At 68.9% G+C, this 19,482-nt stretch overlaps 2 protein-coding genes across 6 annotated transcripts; one reads left to right on the forward strand and one right to left on the reverse strand.

Annotated features, from left to right (window-relative positions):
• The first annotated feature begins 312 nt into the window (after nucleotides 1-312).
• On the forward strand, nucleotides 313-10,557 carry QRICH2 (glutamine rich 2). Of its 5 annotated transcripts, none has more exons than XM_066980081.1 (19): nucleotides 394-468; nucleotides 1,222-1,482; nucleotides 1,631-1,777; nucleotides 2,006-2,056; nucleotides 2,194-3,211; nucleotides 3,447-3,541; nucleotides 3,629-3,702; nucleotides 3,818-3,932; nucleotides 4,062-4,292; nucleotides 4,413-4,538; nucleotides 4,635-4,709; nucleotides 4,824-4,988; nucleotides 5,175-5,296; nucleotides 6,934-6,999; nucleotides 7,281-7,382; nucleotides 7,527-7,680; nucleotides 7,872-7,959; nucleotides 8,062-8,163; nucleotides 8,422-8,830. In XM_066980081.1, exons 1-19 carry the CDS (start codon nucleotides 406-408, stop codon nucleotides 8,607-8,609), a joined length of 3,243 nt encoding a protein of 1,080 aa, XP_066836182.1. In that variant the 5' UTR covers nucleotides 394-405; the 3' UTR covers nucleotides 8,610-8,830. The 5 variants fall into 5 exon arrangements, with proteins under 5 accessions (XP_066836180.1, XP_066836182.1, XP_066836183.1 ...); XM_066980082.1 differs by having other exon boundaries at nucleotides 7,875-7,959; XM_066980079.1 differs by lacking the exon at nucleotides 7,527-7,680 and having other exon boundaries at nucleotides 313-410; nucleotides 7,875-7,959; nucleotides 8,422-10,557.
• UBALD2 (UBA like domain containing 2) lies at nucleotides 9,910-16,304 on the reverse strand. The gene is made up of 3 exons (XM_066980083.1): nucleotides 16,144-16,304; nucleotides 14,967-15,029; nucleotides 9,910-11,650 (listed from the first exon to the last, which is right to left on the reverse strand). The coding sequence occupies exons 1-3, from the start codon at nucleotides 16,261-16,263 to the stop codon at nucleotides 11,321-11,323; spliced, it is 513 nt and encodes a 170-aa protein (XP_066836184.1). The 5' UTR covers nucleotides 16,264-16,304; the 3' UTR covers nucleotides 9,910-11,320.
• Between the last annotated feature and the right edge of the window lie 3,178 nt (nucleotides 16,305-19,482).

Below are 19,482 nucleotides of genomic sequence, written 5' to 3' on the forward strand. Positions count from 1 at the left end.
TTGGGGGTGTTTGGGGCGGTTTTGGGGGTGTTTGGGGCGGTTTTGGGGGTGTTTGGGGTCCAGGCAGGAGGAGGCAGGGCCCCACAGCACGGGCCCAGCTGTACGAAGCCCTTAGGAGCAGCTGCCCCCCCCCTCCAGGCCCCCCCCAGCTCCGTGCCCTTGGGGGGGTTCAGCTGGGGGGGCGGGGGGGGCGAGTGGGGGGGCGGGGGGGGCGAGTGGGGGGGCGGGGGGCGTGGCCAAGCGGCGGGGGCGGGGTCAAGCCCCGAGGGGCGTGGCCAGACGGGGAGGGAGGGGCCGGGCCGTTGCCTAGCGACGGGGAAGGCCGCGCCGCGCCCCCAGTAAACACAGGCCCACGCGGACAGCCGCCGCGGCCAATGGGCGGCGGGGAGAGGCGGGCGGCGGCCAATGAGGTGGGGGAAGGGGCGGGCTCAAGGGAGCCGGGCGGAGCGCGGCCGGAGGCGGCTGGGGGTGCGGGGCGGGGGGGTTGGGGGGGGCTAAGGGGATTTGGGGGGGGAATGGGGATTTTGGGGGGTGTGGGGGGCGTGGGGGTTTGGGGGAGGTATGGGGATTTGGGGGGGTACGGGGAGTTGGGGTTTACAGGGATTTGGGGGGGGGTGCGGGCATCTGGGGGGCCATGGGGACTTGGGGGGGTTACGGGGATTTGGGGGGGGTACGGGGATTTTTGGGGTGTGCAGTGGGGATTTGGGGGGTAATGGGGATTTAGGGGGGGGTATGGGGATTTTAGGGTGTGTAGGGATATGGGGGGTATGGGGATTTTGGGGACGGGGGATGGGGGTTACGGGGATTTGGGGGAGGTTATGGGGATTTGGGGGCAGGGTATGGGATGGGGGCAGCGATAGGGAAGGGGATTTGGGGGAGGTTATGGGGATTTTGGGGGCTGGGGGGGGCATGGGGGTTTGGGGGGTGGTGTATGGGGTGGGGAGGGTATGGGGTAAGGGGTTTTGGGAGGATCACTGGGATTTTGGGGGGAGGGGATGGGGGTACAGGGGTTTAGGGGGGAATGGAAGTTTCGGGGTGCACAGGGATTTTGGGGGTGGGGTGTGGGGATGGGGGGTACGGGGGTTTGGGGAGGGGTATAGGGATTTGGGGGAGGTACAGGGATTTGGGGGACCCCTGCACCCCCACCCTCTGCGGCAATGATGATGAGGAAGGCAGCGGCCCCCCCAGCCCTCCATGTCTCCCCCCCCCCCCCCCCCGCAGGCCATGGCGGCGATGCCCCCGCTCAGCCTGGCCGAGCTGCTGGACGCGGCCATCGGCACGCCCGAGCTGGGGGCCGTCAACTTCACGGCGCTGCACAGCCTGCTGCGGGCCCTGCTGCAGCACCTGGGCCTGCACCGCCTCCCCGCACCGACCCCCCCCCGGGGGCAGCCCCCCCAGCCGGCCCCGGGACCCCCGGGGGGCTCCGCAGCCCCCGACGTGGGGCAGGAGAGGAGCGAAGCGCGGGACGGCGACGCCACCGAGGTGATGCTTTGTGGGGTGTTTTGTCCGTGGGTTTGGTTTTGGGGGCGTTTTTTGGGGTTCCCTTGGGTGCCCCCCCCCACCCCAGCACGCAGCCCCTTCCCCGGGGGCTGTGCCGCCCTCACGGGGTCTCCCCCCGCGTCCCTTCCAGGCCCCGTCCGTCCCCCGGGACCTCCTCGAGGCCATCAGCGGGGTGAAGGCGGCGCAGTCCCGCATGGCCGAGGACATCCGCGGGATCAAGGAGCTGCTGGGCCTGGTGAGCTGCCCCCAGGACGGGCACAGGGCCCCCATGCCCCAGGTGCTGTACCCGCACCCCGAGCTCAGCACCACGGGCACCGCTCGCCGGTGCTTGCGTTGGCCAAAGTGATGCTCACGCGTGGTTTGTTTTTTTTTTTAATTAGACGTAAAAATAAAAGGAAACGAGGGCGGTGGCAAGGAGGGGGGATGAAGAAGTCAATTTGCGGGTGTCCCCATTAAATCCCCGCCCCGTGCCCCCCAGCCCTGACCCCCCCCTCTCTCCCTGCAGGCGGGCGAGCAGCGGGGACCCCGCGGCGGGGGGAGCCCGGAGAGCAACGGGGTACGTCCGCTGTCCCGTGGGAGCAGGGGTGCTCCAGGGGACAGAGCCGGGTGTTTTACACCACGCGAGCGCAATGGTTTCCCCGGTTCCCGTTGCACGGCCCCATAAATTTGTTTCTATCACTTTCTGCTCCCCAGGAGGCTGCCGGGAGCCAGTCTGCAGCCTCCGAGTCCTCCGGGTCCCCCGAGTCGGGCGAGGAGGGCACCGAGCGTGGGGGGACCCCGCGGGGGACGCAGCCTGCGCCCAGGACCGGCAAGGGGACACCGGGGACACAGCCCCGCTCCCCGGGGGCGCGAGCAGGGACGCGGAGAGCACCAGCGACCCCCGAGAGGCGGGCAGGCGCTGCCCCCGATCGCACGGGGACGGCTGGTGCCGGTGCCACCGCCCCGGGGACGCAGCCGGGGGTCCCTGGCACTCAGGCTGCCGTGCTGGGGACACAGCCAGGGTCCCCCGGCACCCAGACCTCCACCCCGGGAGCACAGCCCGGGTCCCCTGGCACCCAGATCACCACCCTGGGGGCACAGCCTGGGTCCCCTGGCACCCAAATCACCACCCTGGGGGCACAGCCTGGGTCCCCTGGCACCCACGTCACCGGCCTGGAGTCCCCTGGCACCCACGGCACCACCCCAGGGACACAGCCAGGGTCCCCTGGAGCCCCAGCCACCACCCTGGGGACACAGCCGGGGTCCCCCAGCCCCCCGACCACCACCACGGGGATGCAGACTGGGTCCCCCAGCGCCCCAACCACCACCACGGGGACACAGCCAGCACCTCCCTGGTCCCAAGGAGGAGGAGGAGGAGGAGGAGGGGTCCAGCCGAGCCCCCCCAGCACAGCACCGAGCCTCCCTGGCACTGAAGCCACCCCGGGTGCTTGGGGGACACAGGCGGGTGCCGCACGCCCCGAAGCACAGCTCCCCCCGGCTGCCCAGCCCCTCTCGCCCACCGCCCAGGGACCCCAAATGTCCCCCGACACCGCCGCCGGCTCCACGTGCCCCGTGCCGGGCTCCAGCGCCGCGGGGCTGGCGGGGGCCCTGCAGCGGGTCGCCGAGCTCGGCCGCCTCTGTGCCACCCTGCAGGGGCAGGTGGCCCGGCTGGAGGCCACCAAGTCAGACCGCGCCGAGCTGGAGGAGCTGCGTCTGCTCTTCCCGGAGGGAGGTGGGTGCCCGGAGGGGGGCCACGGGCTCTAAATGTGGTGGGGAGCACCCTGGGGTGCTGCGGGGTTGGGAGCCTGACGGCTCGGGGCGGGCTCTGGGTTTTGCTGGGACCACTGGGATGAACCGGGGAGGCGGTGGGGGAGCGGGTGGCGTGGGAGCACCCGGGGCTGGGGTTTAATCGTGCCCGGAGCCCAGCCCCTGACGGCGGGTGTCCCCTGTGGGCCGTGTCCCTGCAGACCAGGAGAGCATCGCCACCCTGCTGGCCGACCTCCGGGGCCACGCGTCCTCCCTGCAGGGCCTGGCCGGCGACCTGCACGGCCAGGGGGAGAAGGTGAGCGGGCGGCAGGGCTGGGCACGCAGGGGACACCGAAGGTCCCCCACGCGGGGGCCGTGCCCTGATGTGCCACCTCCACCCCAGATCAAGCAGCTGCAGGACGCCCTCGGAGAGCTGGGGCTGGCTGGAGCCGCGGGGAAATCCGGCGGCAGCCTGGGGTAAGGGCATGGGAGAGGGGCTGCCACCCCGGGGGGCTGGGAGCCGCTTGGTTTCGGGGTGAGGGACCCCCCCTCTTAGCGGCCGAGCCTGCCCGCGCCCCCTCTCGCCGCCCAGGGCCCTGCTGCAGGAGCTGAGGACGGAGCTGAGGGAGCTGAGGGAGCAGCAGGATGCGGCCAAGGCCACGCTGGAGCAGCTGGTGGCCACCACGGCCGGGCACCTGCAGGAGCAGGTGGGGAGCCGGGGGGGACCTCTCGGTGCCACGTCCCCCCTGCTGCCCCCCGGCCAGCTGGGGCCACCGCACCTCCCCGGGGGGCTTTGGGGCCCCAGCTGAGAGCCGATTCCCTCTGCCCGTTTCCAGCTGGACGAGCTGAGGTCGCTGCTGGGCGGCGCGGGGCCGGACACGTCCCCCGCCAGCAGCCCTGCTGGCACGGAGCCGGTGCCGGCCGAGTGCCCCGTCTGCAGCGCCGACGTCGGGGCGCAGCTCGGGCAGCTGCTGCGGCGCTACGAGCAGCTCCAGGAGCTGGTGGACTCCGTCCTGGTGCGGCAGGCCACGGGCAAGGCGAGCCGGCAGCTCCCCGGGAGGAGATGGGTACGGAGATGTCGGCGTCGGGGGGTCAAGAAATGATGTAAATGTTGCGGCCGCCGGGGCTGATCCCCGAACCCAGGTCGGATCCCTGCTCAGCGCCGTGCTGTCGCCTTCCTCCTCCAGGAGGACGAGGAGCTGCTGAAGAGCATCCAGGCCTCCATCCTGCAAGTGCAGGGGGACTGCGAGAAGCTCGGCTCCGTCACGGGGAACCTGGTGGATGACCATCACCAGAAGCAGAAGGACATTGAGGTGGGTGGCTGAAGGATCCCCGGGGCTGGGGACGGCGAGGTCCCGCTGCCTGCCGAGGTCCTGGCGCCGCTCACCGGGCGCCTTCTGGTTTCCAAGGCTCTGTTCCAGTCCCTGGAGAGGCTGCAGAAGGAGAAGGCGGACAAGGAGGAGCTGGTGCTGGAAATCGAAGTGGTAAGGTGTCGGAGGGTCCCGGCGTTTTGCAGGGCCAGCCCTGCGAGGAGGAGGCCGGGTTGGGGTCCCCCGGTGCCACCGCTCCCCGTCCCCGCTCCCCGTCCCCGTTCCCAGAAGGCAGACAGAGCCGCCCTGGCCAGCAAGGTGAGCTGCGCCCAGTTTGACGCGGCCGTGGAGCAGCTGAACAAAACGATCGAGGACACGCTGAGCAAGGTGACGGGGCAGGAGCAGGGCTGGCACCGCGTCCAGCAGAAGCTCGTCGAGGAGCTGGGCTCCAAGGTACAGGCTGGCTCGTCCCCGCCGCGCAAAGCGGGCACCCCCGGGGCTTTCCACCCCCCGCTCCACGCCGAGAGCACCCAGCTGAGCTGGGCGGCCCCTCCGGGCTTTCCCCATCCCTCGGTGGCCCCGGTGGCCCCGGCGCTGTGCCACCGGTGGCAGCTCGCTGAGGCTCTGTGCCACCCGCAGCTGGACCGCCTGGAGCTGGCGCCGCTGCGGCAGCAGCTGGAGGAGCGCTGCAGGAGCATCCTGAGGCAGCTCGAGGAGCGGGCGCCGCAGGCAGAGGCCGACGATGCGGCTGGGATTAGGAAGTGAGTGCCCTGGGGACAGCTGGGGACAGCTGGGGACAGCTGGGGACACTGCCCCGGTCCCTCCAGCTCCCCCAGCCCTGCGGTGGCCACGCTGCAGCGCGATCCCTGCGGGCTCGCTGCTCCCCAGCCCGCAACTCACCAGACCAAAGCAAGCTCAGCTGTGCTCGCCCGTCCTTCTCCCGTGCCCAGGACCGTGTCCCGGGGGTTTGTTCCACCCAGCGCCCCTTTCCCATGCAATAAGGATCCTAAAATAAGAGCATCCTTCTCCTCCCCGACCAGCGGTGCCCAACAGGTGCCGGTGGCAGCGAGGGCGTTAAATCAGCTCCCTGCTACCCTACGGCACCACGGGGTGCCCCTGGGGGACGAAGTTCTCCCCAACCAAAGCTGCAGCGTGGGCACGAAGGGTTTTTTTTGGGGTGAGGGTGTGGGGAGGCAGCTAGTCCCCCGGGCAGGGATGTGATGCCCCGAGGCATGCAGCTTGGCCCCGACGTGCCCCCCCCGGCCGTGCGCAGGGCTGTAATTAGTGCTAACGAAGTGACGAAACGGGTGTGTGGGCTGGCTTGGGTGGCAGGCGTGGGCGAGCGTCTCTGCCCGCCATGGGGAACACCTGTGGGGCCGTTGTGAAAAATCCCAGCCCGAAAAAATTGGGAGGGAAGCCGTGGCAAAGCGCCCTCGAGGGAGGGAGCCTGGGGGCTGCAGCCGGACGGGGGCTGCGCGGTGCAGTCGGGTTGGGAAAGGGGGATTGGAGATTTGGGGCTTTTTCTGCCCGTTTTTGCCCTGGTGGTGCCGTGGGGCAGGGGGTGCCGTGAACCGGCCGAGCCTGCTGAGCCCCCCGGGGTGGGGGGTTGGGTAAGAGCAGGCAGGATCCGGCCGCCCCAGCCCCCCCGCCGTGCCCACGCAGGGCCCGTGCGTGCCCTGAGGGGGTCGGGGCAGGGATTTAGCCCCGGGCGGGCGGTGTGGGGCCGGCAGCAGCCAGAACCGTGGCAGAGGCCGCGTCCTCCCCCCCGAACTGGGAACTGGGGGGGTCCTGCTTGCCACCAGCCAGCCCAGCACCCCTCCACTGGTTTCACTGGGGGCAGAAGTTGTCGCGCGCCCCTAGGAGCGGGGGAGGCGGCCGTGGGGAAAGCGGGGGCAGCGAACGCCACCCTGCACCCACGGGCCTGTCCCCGCTAGCCCCCGGCCCCCTTAGCAGGTACGTTAGGTGCAGGATGGGAGCCAGGCTGAGGGTGCCGCAGGAGGATGGTGCTGAGCACCCAGCGGCTTCCTTGCCCCCAGCAACGGTGCTGGGATGCCGAAGGCAGGGGACGGGATGCTCCAGCCTCAAACGTGAGGTGCTGCGAGAGGGAGGGGAAAGGAATTCCCCCCAGGGTGCTAGACCCGTGCTGGAGCCGTGCTCACACCGGCTGAGGATCCCCCGTCCCAGTTCCCGGGCGCAGCAAATCCCACGTTTTGTCCGTGCCGCCCCCAGCACCCCCCAGTTCCCAAGGAGCTGGCTGCCCTCAGGAGCCGTTCCCGCAGCGGGGACGCTTCGTGCGGGTTCCCCGGAGCCTGTCCCCAGCGGGACCCCAAGGGGAACGCCCCCCTGCCCCGTTCCCCACCTGGTGCCACCCGCTCCCACCGAGCCCTTCCCTCCGCAGGCAGCTCCTGGCCCATTTCCACTGCGTGTCCTGCGACCGGCCCCTGCGCATGGCGGTGCCTGGCCCGTGAGTACCCCCGGGGGCTCGGCTGCTTCCTGGGTGCCCTGGGCTTCGGTGGGTGCTGAGGGCTTCGGTGGGTGCTGTAGGTTTCGGTGGGTGCCGTGGGTTTCGGTGGGTGCTGCCTGTTGGGGTCCCAGTCCCACCAGTCCCCCCGCAGCCCTGCCCAGCTCGGAGCTGGCAGCAGGGGATCCCCCGGGGCCACCGGTGAGCGCCCTGGGGACACGGGGTGCATGTCTCAGGGCAGGGGGTCTTATTGCCCCCCCCCCACGCCACCCTGCCCTCCCCAGGCACATCGTGACCATCCCGCCCATGCCGCCGCTGCCCTCGCGCCTCTCCACGCGTCCCCACGCCGTCTTCGAGCCGGAGCACCTACGGCAGCACAGCCGCGGGTATGGGGGGACTTGGGGACATCGGGGACGAGGGACACGTCCCTGGCTGCCAGCCGTGCCCCGTCCCCTTCCCCAGCAGCCGCTGGGGTGGCCGGAGAGGGACGGGCCCCCCCTCCTGAGCACCCACCTGCACCCACCCCGCAGGGAGTGCGGGGCCGGGTGCGGGTACCTGCGGGTGCCGCGGCGCTGCGGGGGGCAGCACACCCGCACCCCCCCGCTGCAGCGCTGCCCCCGCCTCCAGCACCTCCCGCCCTGCGCCCCCGGGCACCTGCAGCCCCACGCCGGGCTCCCCGTGAAGGTAAGGATCCGGCCCGGGGCTGGGCAGCTCGGGGGGGGGGATGCTGGGCGGCATGCCTCGGTTTCCCCAGGGGGGGTGGTGGGTGCTGGGCTGGCTTTGGGGTGCTGGGAGCGGGGTCCCCGTGGGGTTGGGGGGGTCCCAGGCTGGGCTGCGGGGTCGGTGCTGGCACCGCTCCCCGGTTCCTTCCCCAGCAGGACGAGGTGGAGCTGCTGGGCCAGGACGGGCACATCTACAAGGGGCGGCGGGACGCACGGCTGCCTGCCCTCGTGGGGAAGGACGGTACAGCGGGGCCGGGGGGGTCGGGGTGTGGGCAGCCCCCTCCCCACGTGTAGGACGTGGATGGGGGACCCCAACCCGCATCCCCTCCCGTCTCTCCTCCAGGCTCGCGGGGGGACAAGCCCCAGCTGTCCCCAGGGCAGCGTGGCACCCAGGACCTCCTGCCCTCGCGGCCCCACAGCGCCATGTCCTTGCTCAGCCGCCCGGGTACGGCCCCCCCCGGGGGGCTTTGGGGTGGGGAGGGCACCGAGACGTCCCCCGGGGGGTCGGGGCAGGGGGGAGGTCTGCGCCCCCAGCCTGCCAGGGTGGGACGGGGATTGGGGGCTGGAGGGGGGGGGGGGTGAGGCCGGGCTCCTGCACCCCATCCCCGAGCACCTCCGGCAGTGCCCGGCCCCGATCCCCAAAGCCGGAGCCCCCCCGTGCCCCCCACCCCGGGGGGAATTAACCCCTGCGCCTCCCCCCCAGGCACCCCCAGGCTCCAGGAGCTCCGTCCAGCGTCGCCCCACGGCCGCGTCCCCCAGGGACCGGGGCTCCCCTCGCCCCCGTGGGCGCCGCAGGACGGGAGAGAGACCCCGGCAGCGGAGAGGGGCCGGGGGGGCCCGGCTGGGAGCCCCCCCCGGGCACCACACGGGGGGGCCGGCCAGGAGCAATAAAGGGCGGTGGATGGGCAGCGGCTGCGTGGCCGGGGTTGGTTTGGCCGTCAGCATCCGTCCTCTGGGCTCCTGGGGGGGTCTCGTTCCCTGCTGCAGGGCTGCCTCTGTCCTTACGTCCCTGGATCCACAGCTCCTTACATCCCTACGTCCCTACAGCCTTACGTCCCTGCGTCCCTACAGCCTTACATCCATATGTCCCTACATCCATGCCTCCCTACATCCTTACATCCTTATATCCCTATATCCCTACAAACCATGCCTCCTTACGTCCCTACATCCATGCTTTCCTACATCCTTACATCCTTATATCCCTATATCCCTACAAACCATGCCTCCCTACATCCTTACATCCCTACATCCCTACAAACCATGCCTCCTTACGTCCCTACATCCATGCTTTCCCACATCCCTACCTCCTTACGTCCCCACATCCTTTCATCTATCCTTCCTTTCATCCCTACACCCTTACAGCCCTATGTCCTTATGTCCTTACATCCTTACCTCCATCCATCCCTACATCCACACCTCCTCACATCCCTGCATCCTTATATCCATACATCCCTACATCCTTACGTCCATAGTTCCTTATACCCCTACATCCCTCTCTCCTTACATCCCGTGTCCATACGTCCTTTCCTCCGCACGCCCTTACATCCGTATTTCCCTGCATCCACACCTCCTTACACCCCTACACCCCAACCCACAACCCTCCTGGCAGCCCCAGCACCCCCTACACGTGCCCCCATCACCGCCCCTCCATCGGCTGCATCTTTGTGCTCGGGGTGGCACCAGCCCCATCCCTTGCTGCCGTCGCAGGTTATGGGAACGGCACCAAAATCCCCGAAGGCTGCGGGCAGAGAGGGGCCAGACCCCCACAGGTCTGGGGTCCCCCCCCCGTGCCACCTCTGGGGCAAAACCGGGGAAAACCCAGAGAAAAGCAGCGAGCTAAGGGCAGCCCCGAGCCTAATCCCGTTTGTGGGATAAGGCCCAGCTGGGACGGGCCCTGCAGGGCTCCAGACTCGTCCCCCCCAGCTGCAGCGGGCTGAGCCCCCCCCCACACACAATGGGACCCAGCTGCGCCTCCCAGTTCCCCCATAAACCCCAGCACCCAAGGGTGGGCCCCCCCCTTTAGCCATGGGTGCTGCCAGCTCTGGAGCGGGTGAGTGGCCCCGATGGGGGCTTTTTTTTTCCTTTCTCGCCTTTGGGGGGGGGCCCATCCCCAGCTGGTGTGCCCCTATAGGATCAGGGCTGCGTGCCCCAGCCCTTGCTGGTGTCCCTGGACCTGTTTTTTTTTGGGGGGGGGGGTGTGTCCCCCACTTGTTTGCTGAGGGCTGCGGCGTGCCCATGGGTGCTGTGTTTTACCTGCAGTGGGATTTAATTACGGTACCCCAAATGCTCACCAGGTTTGGGACGGGGGCTGTAGGGGGCTGGGGCTGTCACCCCAGCCTGGCGCTGCCCGTGTCACCGTGCCACCCGCTGTCGGGGCCCTTCGGTGCTGGGGGTGGGGGGGACCGAGCTGTCCCCACGGGGTCCGCAAAGAGACCTTGGGGTGCGGGCAGGGGTCTGGCTGGGTGCAGGAGGGGGATGCTTGGGAAACCCCATCCTGGGCGTGGGATTTGCCTAAAACCGCTGGGAACAGCAGGAAAAACAAGCGGTGCCAGCTCCGAGCCCCAGTTTTTGGGGACAGCGGTCACAGGGACGCGCGCTGGCTCCCGACGGCATCGGTCCCGGTGTGCCTGGTGGCACCGTGCTGCCCCGGCGGGGCCGGGAGATCCCCAGGAGATCTCTCAGGGATCAGGTCCCACGGGGATCAGGTCCCACGGGTGTCCCCGAGTCCCCAGGTGTCACCCTCGGTTCCTAGCGCAGAGAAAAGTCAGGGACAGCTGGTGTTAAAAAAGTGATTTTTTTTTTTATTATTTTTAAATTAATAAAAAACCTCCAACCTGTTTTCCTTTTTTTTTTCTTTTTGTCTTTTTTTTTTTTTAAGCAAGATTTGATTTGAAAACTAAAAAAAAAAAAAACCCACCACCCCTCCACAGCTCCCCCCCCCTACCCCGAGAAGGGCCCGTGAGCGGCGGTCACAGGGACCGGGGGGGGGGGGGGCATCACTTTGTTAAATCACAGCCCCCCCCCCCTTCCCCGAGGGGGGGCCGGGGTACGTGGGGTTGGGGGGGGAGGGTCTGTGCAAGAAGCCAGGCTGAATTTCGGAAGCCAGAGCTTTCAGCGCAGCAACGAGCACCCAGGGCTTCCTCGGGGCCGGGGGGGGGGCACGGGGGGGTCCATCCCCCACCTCTCCATCCCTTTTTATGTGGATTTCCTCCCCCCTACCTTTCCTGTGTTGCCGGGGGGGGGGGGGGGGGGGGGGCAATGCCCTCCGTGCCTGCTTGCTCGTTCTTTCTGGATTTATATACATTAGATATATTTATATATTATAGTTATATATTTAAAAAAAAAATATAGGGGAGGGGGGAGAAAAAAACCAGCTGGCGACTCGTGAAAGAGGCTCTCGGGGCCTCTTGGCCGCCTTCCCGGCAGCGTCCCCCCAGCCCCCCCCCCCCAAAAAAAAAATTTAATAAAACCTAGAAAAGGATTCCAGTGCGTTTCTCAGGAAGCCCCCGCTCCGAACGCCCTGGCCCGGGTCTGCCCGCCCTCCCCCTCCCCAAAAAAACACCCCCCCCCTCCCACCCACCCCCCCCCCAGCAGCCCCAGCCTTATCTCTGCCCGTCCATGGTGGCCACGGCTTTGTGCGGGGGGGCGGCGGGCGGCGGGGCGGGGGGCCAGGCGGGCTGCGGGGGGTGCAGGTGGTGGTGGTGGTGGTGGAGCCCGTGGGCGGTGGGCGACGAGGGGGGCAGCCAGGCGGGCTGCTGGCTGGGGGGCGACGAGGCCCAGAAGGGGCTGAAGCTGCCCGGGGGGGAGCAGGCCATGGAGGGGATGGGGCTGTTGCTGCTCTGCAGGTTTTCCGACGTCCGCAGCTTGGAGAACATGGCCAGGGCGTCCGGGAAGTTGGGCGGAGTGGCCGGCGTGTTGCTCGGGGTGCACATCTGCGGGGAGAAGGAGATTAAGGGGCGTTTAGGGTCCCCGACGGGACATTTAGCATCCCGACGGGACATCCAGGGTCCCCAACGGGGCGTTTAGGGTCCCCGTGGGACGTCTGGTGTCCCCACGGAACGTTTAGCATCCCCGTGGGGCACCTGGGGTCCCCAATGGGACGTTTAGGGTCCCCAATGGGACGTCCAGGGTCCCCACGGGGTGTTTCGGGTCCCCACAAGTGGCTTCGGGTCCTGGCTTTGGGGTCCCACCGCCGTCTGCCGAACTACTTAACGGGGACCCCCCCTGGGATCCGGCCCCCAGGGGACGCGCAGAGCCGGGGTCTGGTCGCCATCGGGGTCCCCGGCGCTGTGCTGGTGGTGTCAGGATGAGTTCCCCCCCCCCCCGGGCGCGGGGTGAGCGCTGCACCCCCCGAGGGTTCCCAGCCCATCCGCGGGCTTTCCTCCTGAAATCCCCGGGGATTTCGTTCCGCTCGTGCCGTTTGCACGGGACCTGGGGTTTCCTGCTCCCGGGGCTGCTCCCGACACCGGGACACCAGCACGGGGCCGGGGGGGGCTCTGCCTCGGTGCCCCCCTCCTGCCCCAAACCCTCAGCGGGCAGCGAGGGAGGAGCGGGATGAGGGCAGCGTGCAGCACCCCTCGGTGCCGGCGCCATCCCGGTGGCACCCAGGCCGAGCTGCATTATTAATTAAATCCTTCTGGACGTCTTCCCCCCAAGTCACTCAGCAAAACCAGTGACCAAAGCCGCTGCTGCCCCAGCTGCCCGTCGGGTTTCTGCCCCTGGGACAGGGCTGGGGGCTGGATGGGGTGGGACGAGCGGGGGGCAGGGGTCCCGGTGGGACGGGGACAGCCCCCAGAGGTTTTCTCCTGCTCGTCCCGAAGCCCCGAGTCTTCTGCAGCCACCAGAGCGAGCGCGCCCCAGGTGGGGGCACAATTAACACACGAAGAGGGGTGTGCCAAAAGGAGCTTTTGTCGGGGTGCCCGTCCTGGAGCCCCCTCCCCTTTCTCCTTTCCGTGCCGTGGGCTGGGAATTGATGCCGGAGCTGATCCACCAGGGTGTCCGAGAGGAACGGTTTTGGGGCGCGTTCTCTCCCTTCCGGACGCTTTGAGCCAAAACCTCTGCGTGGCCACGCGCAGACGGGGAGCGTGCGTGTAGGGCTTCGCCCCGCCGGGCTGAACCCACCCCGAGTCCCTGCCCCGGGGGGCGACGCGGCGCTCGGTGCCGGGCGGGTCTGCGTGACGGGACGGCGGTGGTGGGGTCCGTGCTGCAGCTTTTTCAGCATTTTGGGGTGGGGAAGACCCCCGTGAGCCAGAAGCGCTGCTCCACGTCCCTCCGCCTGCCCTGGACCTGCTGCGGGGCCGAAAGACCCGCGGGTGGCTCCGTGGTGCCCCGTGGGGGGCAGCTCCTCGTCCCGTGCCTCCCCGGTGCGCTCGCCTTCGCCCCTTTTTGGGGTCACGGTGCTGCACCCCAAAACGCCAGCAGGGCCAGCCGGACCCTCGCCGCGGGCAGATGGCAGCATGCGGGACTTTCTTTTGTTTTGTTTTGTTTTCCAGCCCCAGCCCACTCGGAGCCAACCGAGGGGCGAGATAAGCGCCGGGACGCGCTCCCGTCCCCGAGCAGCTCCCCCTGCGCAGGCAGGGACTCATCCCAGAGCTCACCTCGAAGCGACAGTAAGCCAGCTTTTTTTTCCCCCTTATTTTAAAAAAAAAAAAAGCCTCTATTTGGCAGTATCCGAAAAGATGCTCGATCCAAAAAATCGCTCTGTTAACTTCAAGAGGCTCCTTTTTTTAAATAATAAAAAAAAAAAAACACACCCCAAAACACAGCCGCGCGCAAACAGCAGCTCCGGCCCGAGGCCGGGTGCTGGAGGCGGGACGCAGCTCGGCCTTTTCGGGGTGAGATGCGCAGGATTCATGTCAAAATAAAAATAAAAAATCTAAAAGCAGCCGTGTGATCATCGCCTCCCTCCTCCGAGACGGTTTTTTCAGGGAGCCGCTGGCTGCCGGCCGCCGCAGGGTCGGTGCCACACCGTGGCCAGGAGCTTGCCGGTGCCAGGAGGGATTTGGGATGGGATTTTGGGGTGTCCCTCGCCGCGGCCCCCGGCCCGTCCAGGCAGGGCGTTTCGAGCTGTGTATGCTGGGGGGGAGGGGGGGCGACGCCGCTTGTCCCCACGTGGAGCCGTGCCGCAGCCGCCCCACGTGCCTGTGCTGGGTCGTCCCAAAACACAGCGGGGCTGGGGAGGGGGCCAGGAAATCCTGGGGGGGGACGGGACACAGCCCTGCCCCCCCCCCCCCCCCCGGGCCCTCCCCTCGTGCAGGGCCGGGGACCCCCCCCCGGAGGCGTTTCCTCGCTTTGCGTCGAGCTTCCTGCGGCGGTGGGGAGGGATCGCCCTGCTGGGCGTGGGGCTGGCGTTTTATTATTATTTTTTTTTTTTTTTTTGGAGCATTTCGAGGCCTGAAGCAGCCCCGCAGCTCCCGGCTCGTCTCCCTTCCCCTCCCCAGCTGATTTTTGGGGCTTTTTAGGGGTTTTTGGAGCATCCCGCCAGCTCTCCGAAGCGCCCCTTTGAGCCAGGCGTGAGCGCGGGGGAAACCTCCCCTGCACCCCGAAGGCAGCGGGGGGGGGGACGTCCCCCCCTACAAGCTCCAGCCCAGGAAGGAGACAAAACCCAAATCCCCCCCACACCCGAGAGGAGCCACCGGGGCCGGGCTCCGCTCCTGGGGTGCTCCCAGGGGGGTTTTGGGGGGACCCCCCCCCGGGCCTGAATGTGGGAGGAAATTTGTATGGGTTTGGGGGGAATAAAAGGGTTGGGGGGGGGGGACGGTGGCCCGGCAGGCTCCGCTGCTTCCCCCATTTGCTGCCGGCCCCCCGACAGCACCAGAAAAGGGGAAAAAAATTAAAAAATAATAAAAAAAATAAATAAAAAATAAATAAAAACCGAACGGGCTTAGCCCAGACCTGCTCCTTCCCCCGCACCCGGCTCGTGTCCTCAACAGGAAAAGGAGCCAAAAAAAAAAAAGCACCCCACAAACCCCCCCCCCCAAAGCACGGCTGGGGGGGGGACGCGGGACTTCCTCACCCCCCCCCCGTGAGGGGCCGTGCCCTCGGGCAAGGTCAGGGCGAGGCTGGGCCCCCCCCGGCCCCCCCGGCCCCGCGGTGCCGGCGCGGCCCTGCCGTTTCCTGGCAGACATCTTAGCTCGTGTTTACGTTGGGGCTGCGGGCGGGCAGCAATATGGCGGGGGGGGGGGGCTGGGGGGGTAACGGGGGGTAACGGGGGGGGTAACGGGGCTGGGGGGGGGGGCCAGGCCTTACCATCTGGTGGTGGTGGTGGCTGTTGGGAATGTTGGTCTCCTGGAAGAAGGCGCTCAGGGCGGTCTGCGGGGGGGGGGACACACGGGGCCCGGCGTTAGCCCCGTGCACAAAGGGGGGGCCGTGGACCCCCCCCCAAAATCCCCCCCAATCCCCCTGCACCCCAATCCCCCCGCACCCACCCCAAATCTCCCCCCCCACCCCATGCAGAGCCCCCCACCCTATCCCCCCCCCCGCACCCATGGGTGCTGCCCCCCTCTCCCACGCCCCCCCCCCACATAAGGGGGGGCTGCACCCCCTTTTACACCCCTTTCCCCCCCCCCAAACCCCCCCGGGCCGCGGCCCGGCCGGCAGATCCGGTTACGGGCCGGTATAAATAGAGCCGGGGCGGCTCGCAGCCGGTTTTTCCTCCCCACGGAGGGGGGGGGAAGGCAGTGCCCCCCCCCCCCAGCAGGGCCCTGTCCTGGCTGTATGGGGGGGGGGTGTTGTGACCCCCCCCCCGGTGTATGGGGGTGGTGGTGGGGAAATGGGGGGGGCACACGGGGAGGGGGTGATGGGGGGGGCATGTTTGGGGGGGGTATGGGGGGGATATATAGGGGGATCCATGGGGGGGGTTACAGGGGGGTACTCGGGGGGGGGTCCATGGATGGGGACATGGGGGGGGGACATGGGGGGGGATACGGGGGGGGCACATGGGGGGGTCCACGGGGGGATACACGGGAGGGGGGCACAAGGGGTCCGCGGGGGGAGGCATTTGGGGGGGTATGTGGGGGGAGATCACGGGGGGGGTTCACGGGGGGGTACACTGGGGGTCCACGGGGGGGGTCCACGGGGGGGATACACGAGAGGGGGACACGGGGTAAACGGGGGGGGGGGCATCGGGGGGGTATACGGGGGGGAATCAACGGGGGGGTTCACGGGGGGGTACACTGGGGGGGTATGTGGGGGGATCGGGGGGGTCCACTGGGGAGGGCACATTGGGGGGGGTCCACGGGGGGGCACACTGGGGGGATACACGGGGGGGCGGGTCAACAAGGGGGGGGGTCCACAGGGGGGTACAGGGAGGGGGGTTAACGGGAGGGGGGTGTCTGTGGAGGGGATCTATGGAGGGGGGGGTTCCCGGGGGTGATATCCGGGGGGGGGGGCGGGTTTCCCCCCCCCGCCCCCCCACGCCTCGTACCTCGAACTGCCAGTGCGCCGCCTGCAGCAGCTGCTTGGCCTGGTCGGCGGCGCAGCCGGCCGCCAGCACGAACTGGTTGATCATCACCTGGTGCCGCAGCTCCTCCATGTTCACCGACATGGCCGGGGGGGGGCCGGGCCGGGGGGGGGGGGGGGGGGGGCCCCCGCCGAGCGCCGCCGTGGGAGCCCCGAGCGCGCCCCGCGCCGCGCCGACACCGCGGGGGGGGGGGGGGGGGGAGTGGGCGGGGCCCGAGGGGGGCAGCCGGGCCCCGCCCCCCCCCGCCGCGCTGATTGGTCCCCGCCGCGCCGCCCGCCCCGCCGGCCCCGCGCTCCGAATCTTCCAGCCGCCCCGGCGCCTCGCCCCGCCCCCCCGCGCGCCCATTGGCCGGCTCCCTGTGTTTTGGCCGCGGGCGGCCCCGCTATTGGTCCGAGGGTTCCTCCCCCCTCCCCTCCCCGCGGGGAGGAGGGGGAGGGGGAGGGGGGGGAGGAGCGGGCCGCTCGCTGATTGGCTCCCGGGTGGGCTCGCGGCTGTGACGTCACGTTCATTGAGGAGGATTCCATTGAGCGGCCCCGCGCTGCGCGGCCCCGCCGCCGGGGGGGGTCCCGCGGCCCCCGCTTCGGCGTTAGTCTGGGTCCGGTCCGGTTTGGTACTGGGAGGGCTCCGCCGGGCAGCGCCCGGGGATCCCCGCCCCGCCAGCCCCCTCCTCTCGCCCCGCCGTGGTTCGGTGGTCCTGGGGGCGCCAGGCGCGTCCTGGGGCCCGCGATTAACGGGGGGGAAGGCGGGCTGTGAGCGGGGCCTGCAGCGGGCGGTGCGGGAGTAGGGTGGGCTGGGAGGGAGTAGGGAGGGCTGGGAGGGAGTAGGGTGGGCTGGGTGGGAATAGGGTGAGGTGGGAGGGAATAGGGTGGGCTGGGATGGAATAGGGTGGGCTGGGAGGGAGTAGGGAGGGCTGGGAGGGAGTAGGGAGAGCTGGATGGGAATAGGGTGGGCTGGGAGGGAATAGGGTGAGGTGGGAGGGAATAGGGAGGGCTGGATGGGAATAAGGTCAGCTGGGATGGAATAGGGAGGGCTGAGAGGGAGTAGCGTGGGCTGGATGGGAGTAGGGTGAGCTGAATGGGAATAGGGTGGGCTGGGAGGGAGTAGGGAGAGCTGGGATGGAATAGGGTGAGCTGGGTGGGAATAGGGAGGGCTGGGAGGGAGTAGGGAGAGCTGGATGGGAATAGGGTGGGCTGGGATGGAATAGGGTGAGCTGGGAGGGAATAGGGAGGGTTGGGAGGGAGTAGGGTGGGCTGGATGGGAATAGGATGGGCTGAGAGGGAGTAGGGTGAGCTGGGAGGGAATAGGGTGAGCTGGGAGGGAATAGGGTCAGCTGGGATGGAGTAGGGTGGGCTGGGAGGGAGTAGGGAGGGCTGGGTGGGAGTAGGGAGAGCTGGAAAAGGCCCTTGGGGGTTTGGATGTGGCAAGCTGAGGAAGAGGAGCTGAAGAAGCTGGAGGCAGCCTCAGCCCCCACTGGCCCCAGCACCGGGTGCTGAGGCCCCGCTGGGGATCATTGCAACCCCCCCTCGGGTCCCACGGTGGGGGCTGGTGAGAGGAGCCCCCCCCCAACCATCCTCTCCTGGGTGGAGACCCCCCCCCCCATCGGCTGATGTTGGCAGCCCTCATCCTCCTCCCTGGGCCAAGGCCAGCCCTACAGAGGGAGCAGAGGAGGGGGCCCAGGGGGAACGGGGGGGGGCTCTGAACCCCCCCCAGCTGCCTGCAGCCCCTCTGCACGGGGCGGCTGGGGACCTGCCGCCTGCACACGGCGCCATCCCGCTGGGTGAGCGGAGCCGTCAGCGCTGGGCAACCTGCCTGGACCTCGCACGGGAACGTGCTGGAGCACAGCGCCCGTCCCGTCTGCACGAGCAGCCCGTGCCTCAGCCCTTCGTAACCAAGCTCCGTGTCTGGCCTCGGCGTGGAGCAAAACCCCCCCGTGGCAAAGAAGCCTTCCTGGGGCAGCCTTGCAGCAGCAGGACCCATCGCCCTTCCCGCTGCCCCCGCCAGAGATGCTGTCCCGTCCCGGCACCGGCTGGCTCTGGGGACGCGCTGCCCCTTGGGGCTGTGGTGTCAGCCCCCCCCCGGGGCAGGGCAGGGACCCCCAGCGCCCCGCTGCGCCCGCCCGCGGCCCTCGTTAGGTCAGCGCCCGCTAACGAGGGGCCCGGCTGCCCCCCAGCTTGCAGGGCTGCGTGGGGAGGGCTGGGAGCTGGCGGGGGGGGACACAAAGGGATGAGGGGTGTTGGAGGCTGGGAGGACGGAGCCCCAGGAAGGGCAGGGGACGGTGGTGGGGACACGGAGCTGTGGGGAGGGGGGAGTTGAGCCTGCAGATCCTGAATAAGCAGCAGAAGGAGAAAAGGATGGGATGGGACGGAATGGAGGGGAGGGGAGGGGATGGGATGGGAATTGGTGGTGGGTCACCTCCAGCTCTGCTCCAGGCGAGTTTTCCTCCCTGCACGCGGGGACGTGCCCTGCCTCCCCCGGGAAGCGCTGTGGGGTCAGGGCACAGCCAGCCCCTTCCCTGCATCACCCCTTGGTGTCCGCTCACCGCAGGCCTGGTCCCGACAGCCCAGCTCTGTCCCCCCCCCGCAGGCCAGCAGCCACCTCGAGCACTGCAGCTCGTAGGCAGGAGCAGGGTCCCCTTCCCCTTCCCCTTCCCCTTCCCCTGCCCACACGCCAGCTCCCCCGACCGCGCAGCAGGGATGCTTTGCCCCCACGTCCCGCCCAGCAGCAGGTGCGTTTTGGGGTTAAACACTGCTTTTTCAGCTTCCCCTTCCCTCTTCCTGCACGGCACCGACCCTTTTGGGGTCTGTCCCAGCTTTTCGTGTGCCGGGGTCCGGGAGGGATCTGGCAAACACGGGAGGGAGGCGAAACGCCCCCGAGCTGTGCTGTCCCTGCTCCTGCCCGCGCTCCCTCGCTCCGCTGCGGCACCGTCCTACAAAACCCTCTGCTGCAGTAACGCACGGCTGGAAAAAAAAAAACCAACAGCCAGCCGAGCCGTGCGTGCACGCAGCGGCCCTGCCCGTAACGCCGGCTGCTTTCTGGCTCCGCACGGGGACAACTCGGAGTTATCATCTGCACCGGAGCCCCGCGGGCTGCCGGCCGCTGCTGCCGGAACGCGACGGCTCCGGAGCCGGGACCGGGGCTGGATGCGGCCCCGAGGCCTCCCCTGGGCTCTCGGCTGGTGCCCAAGCGTGGGGCCGTCGAGGTTTGGGGGCTGCTTTGCTTTGGGCAATCCGAGCCAGGACCTGACCCATTTTTCCCAGGTCTCGGGAGAGGCTGGATCCAGCCTCGGCTTCTCTTGTGCAAACG

Source organism: Anser cygnoides, chromosome 19, assembly GCF_040182565.1.
Source record: "Anser cygnoides isolate HZ-2024a breed goose chromosome 19, Taihu_goose_T2T_genome, whole genome shotgun sequence".
NCBI classification, from domain to species: domain Eukaryota; kingdom Metazoa; phylum Chordata; class Aves; order Anseriformes; family Anatidae; genus Anser; species Anser cygnoides.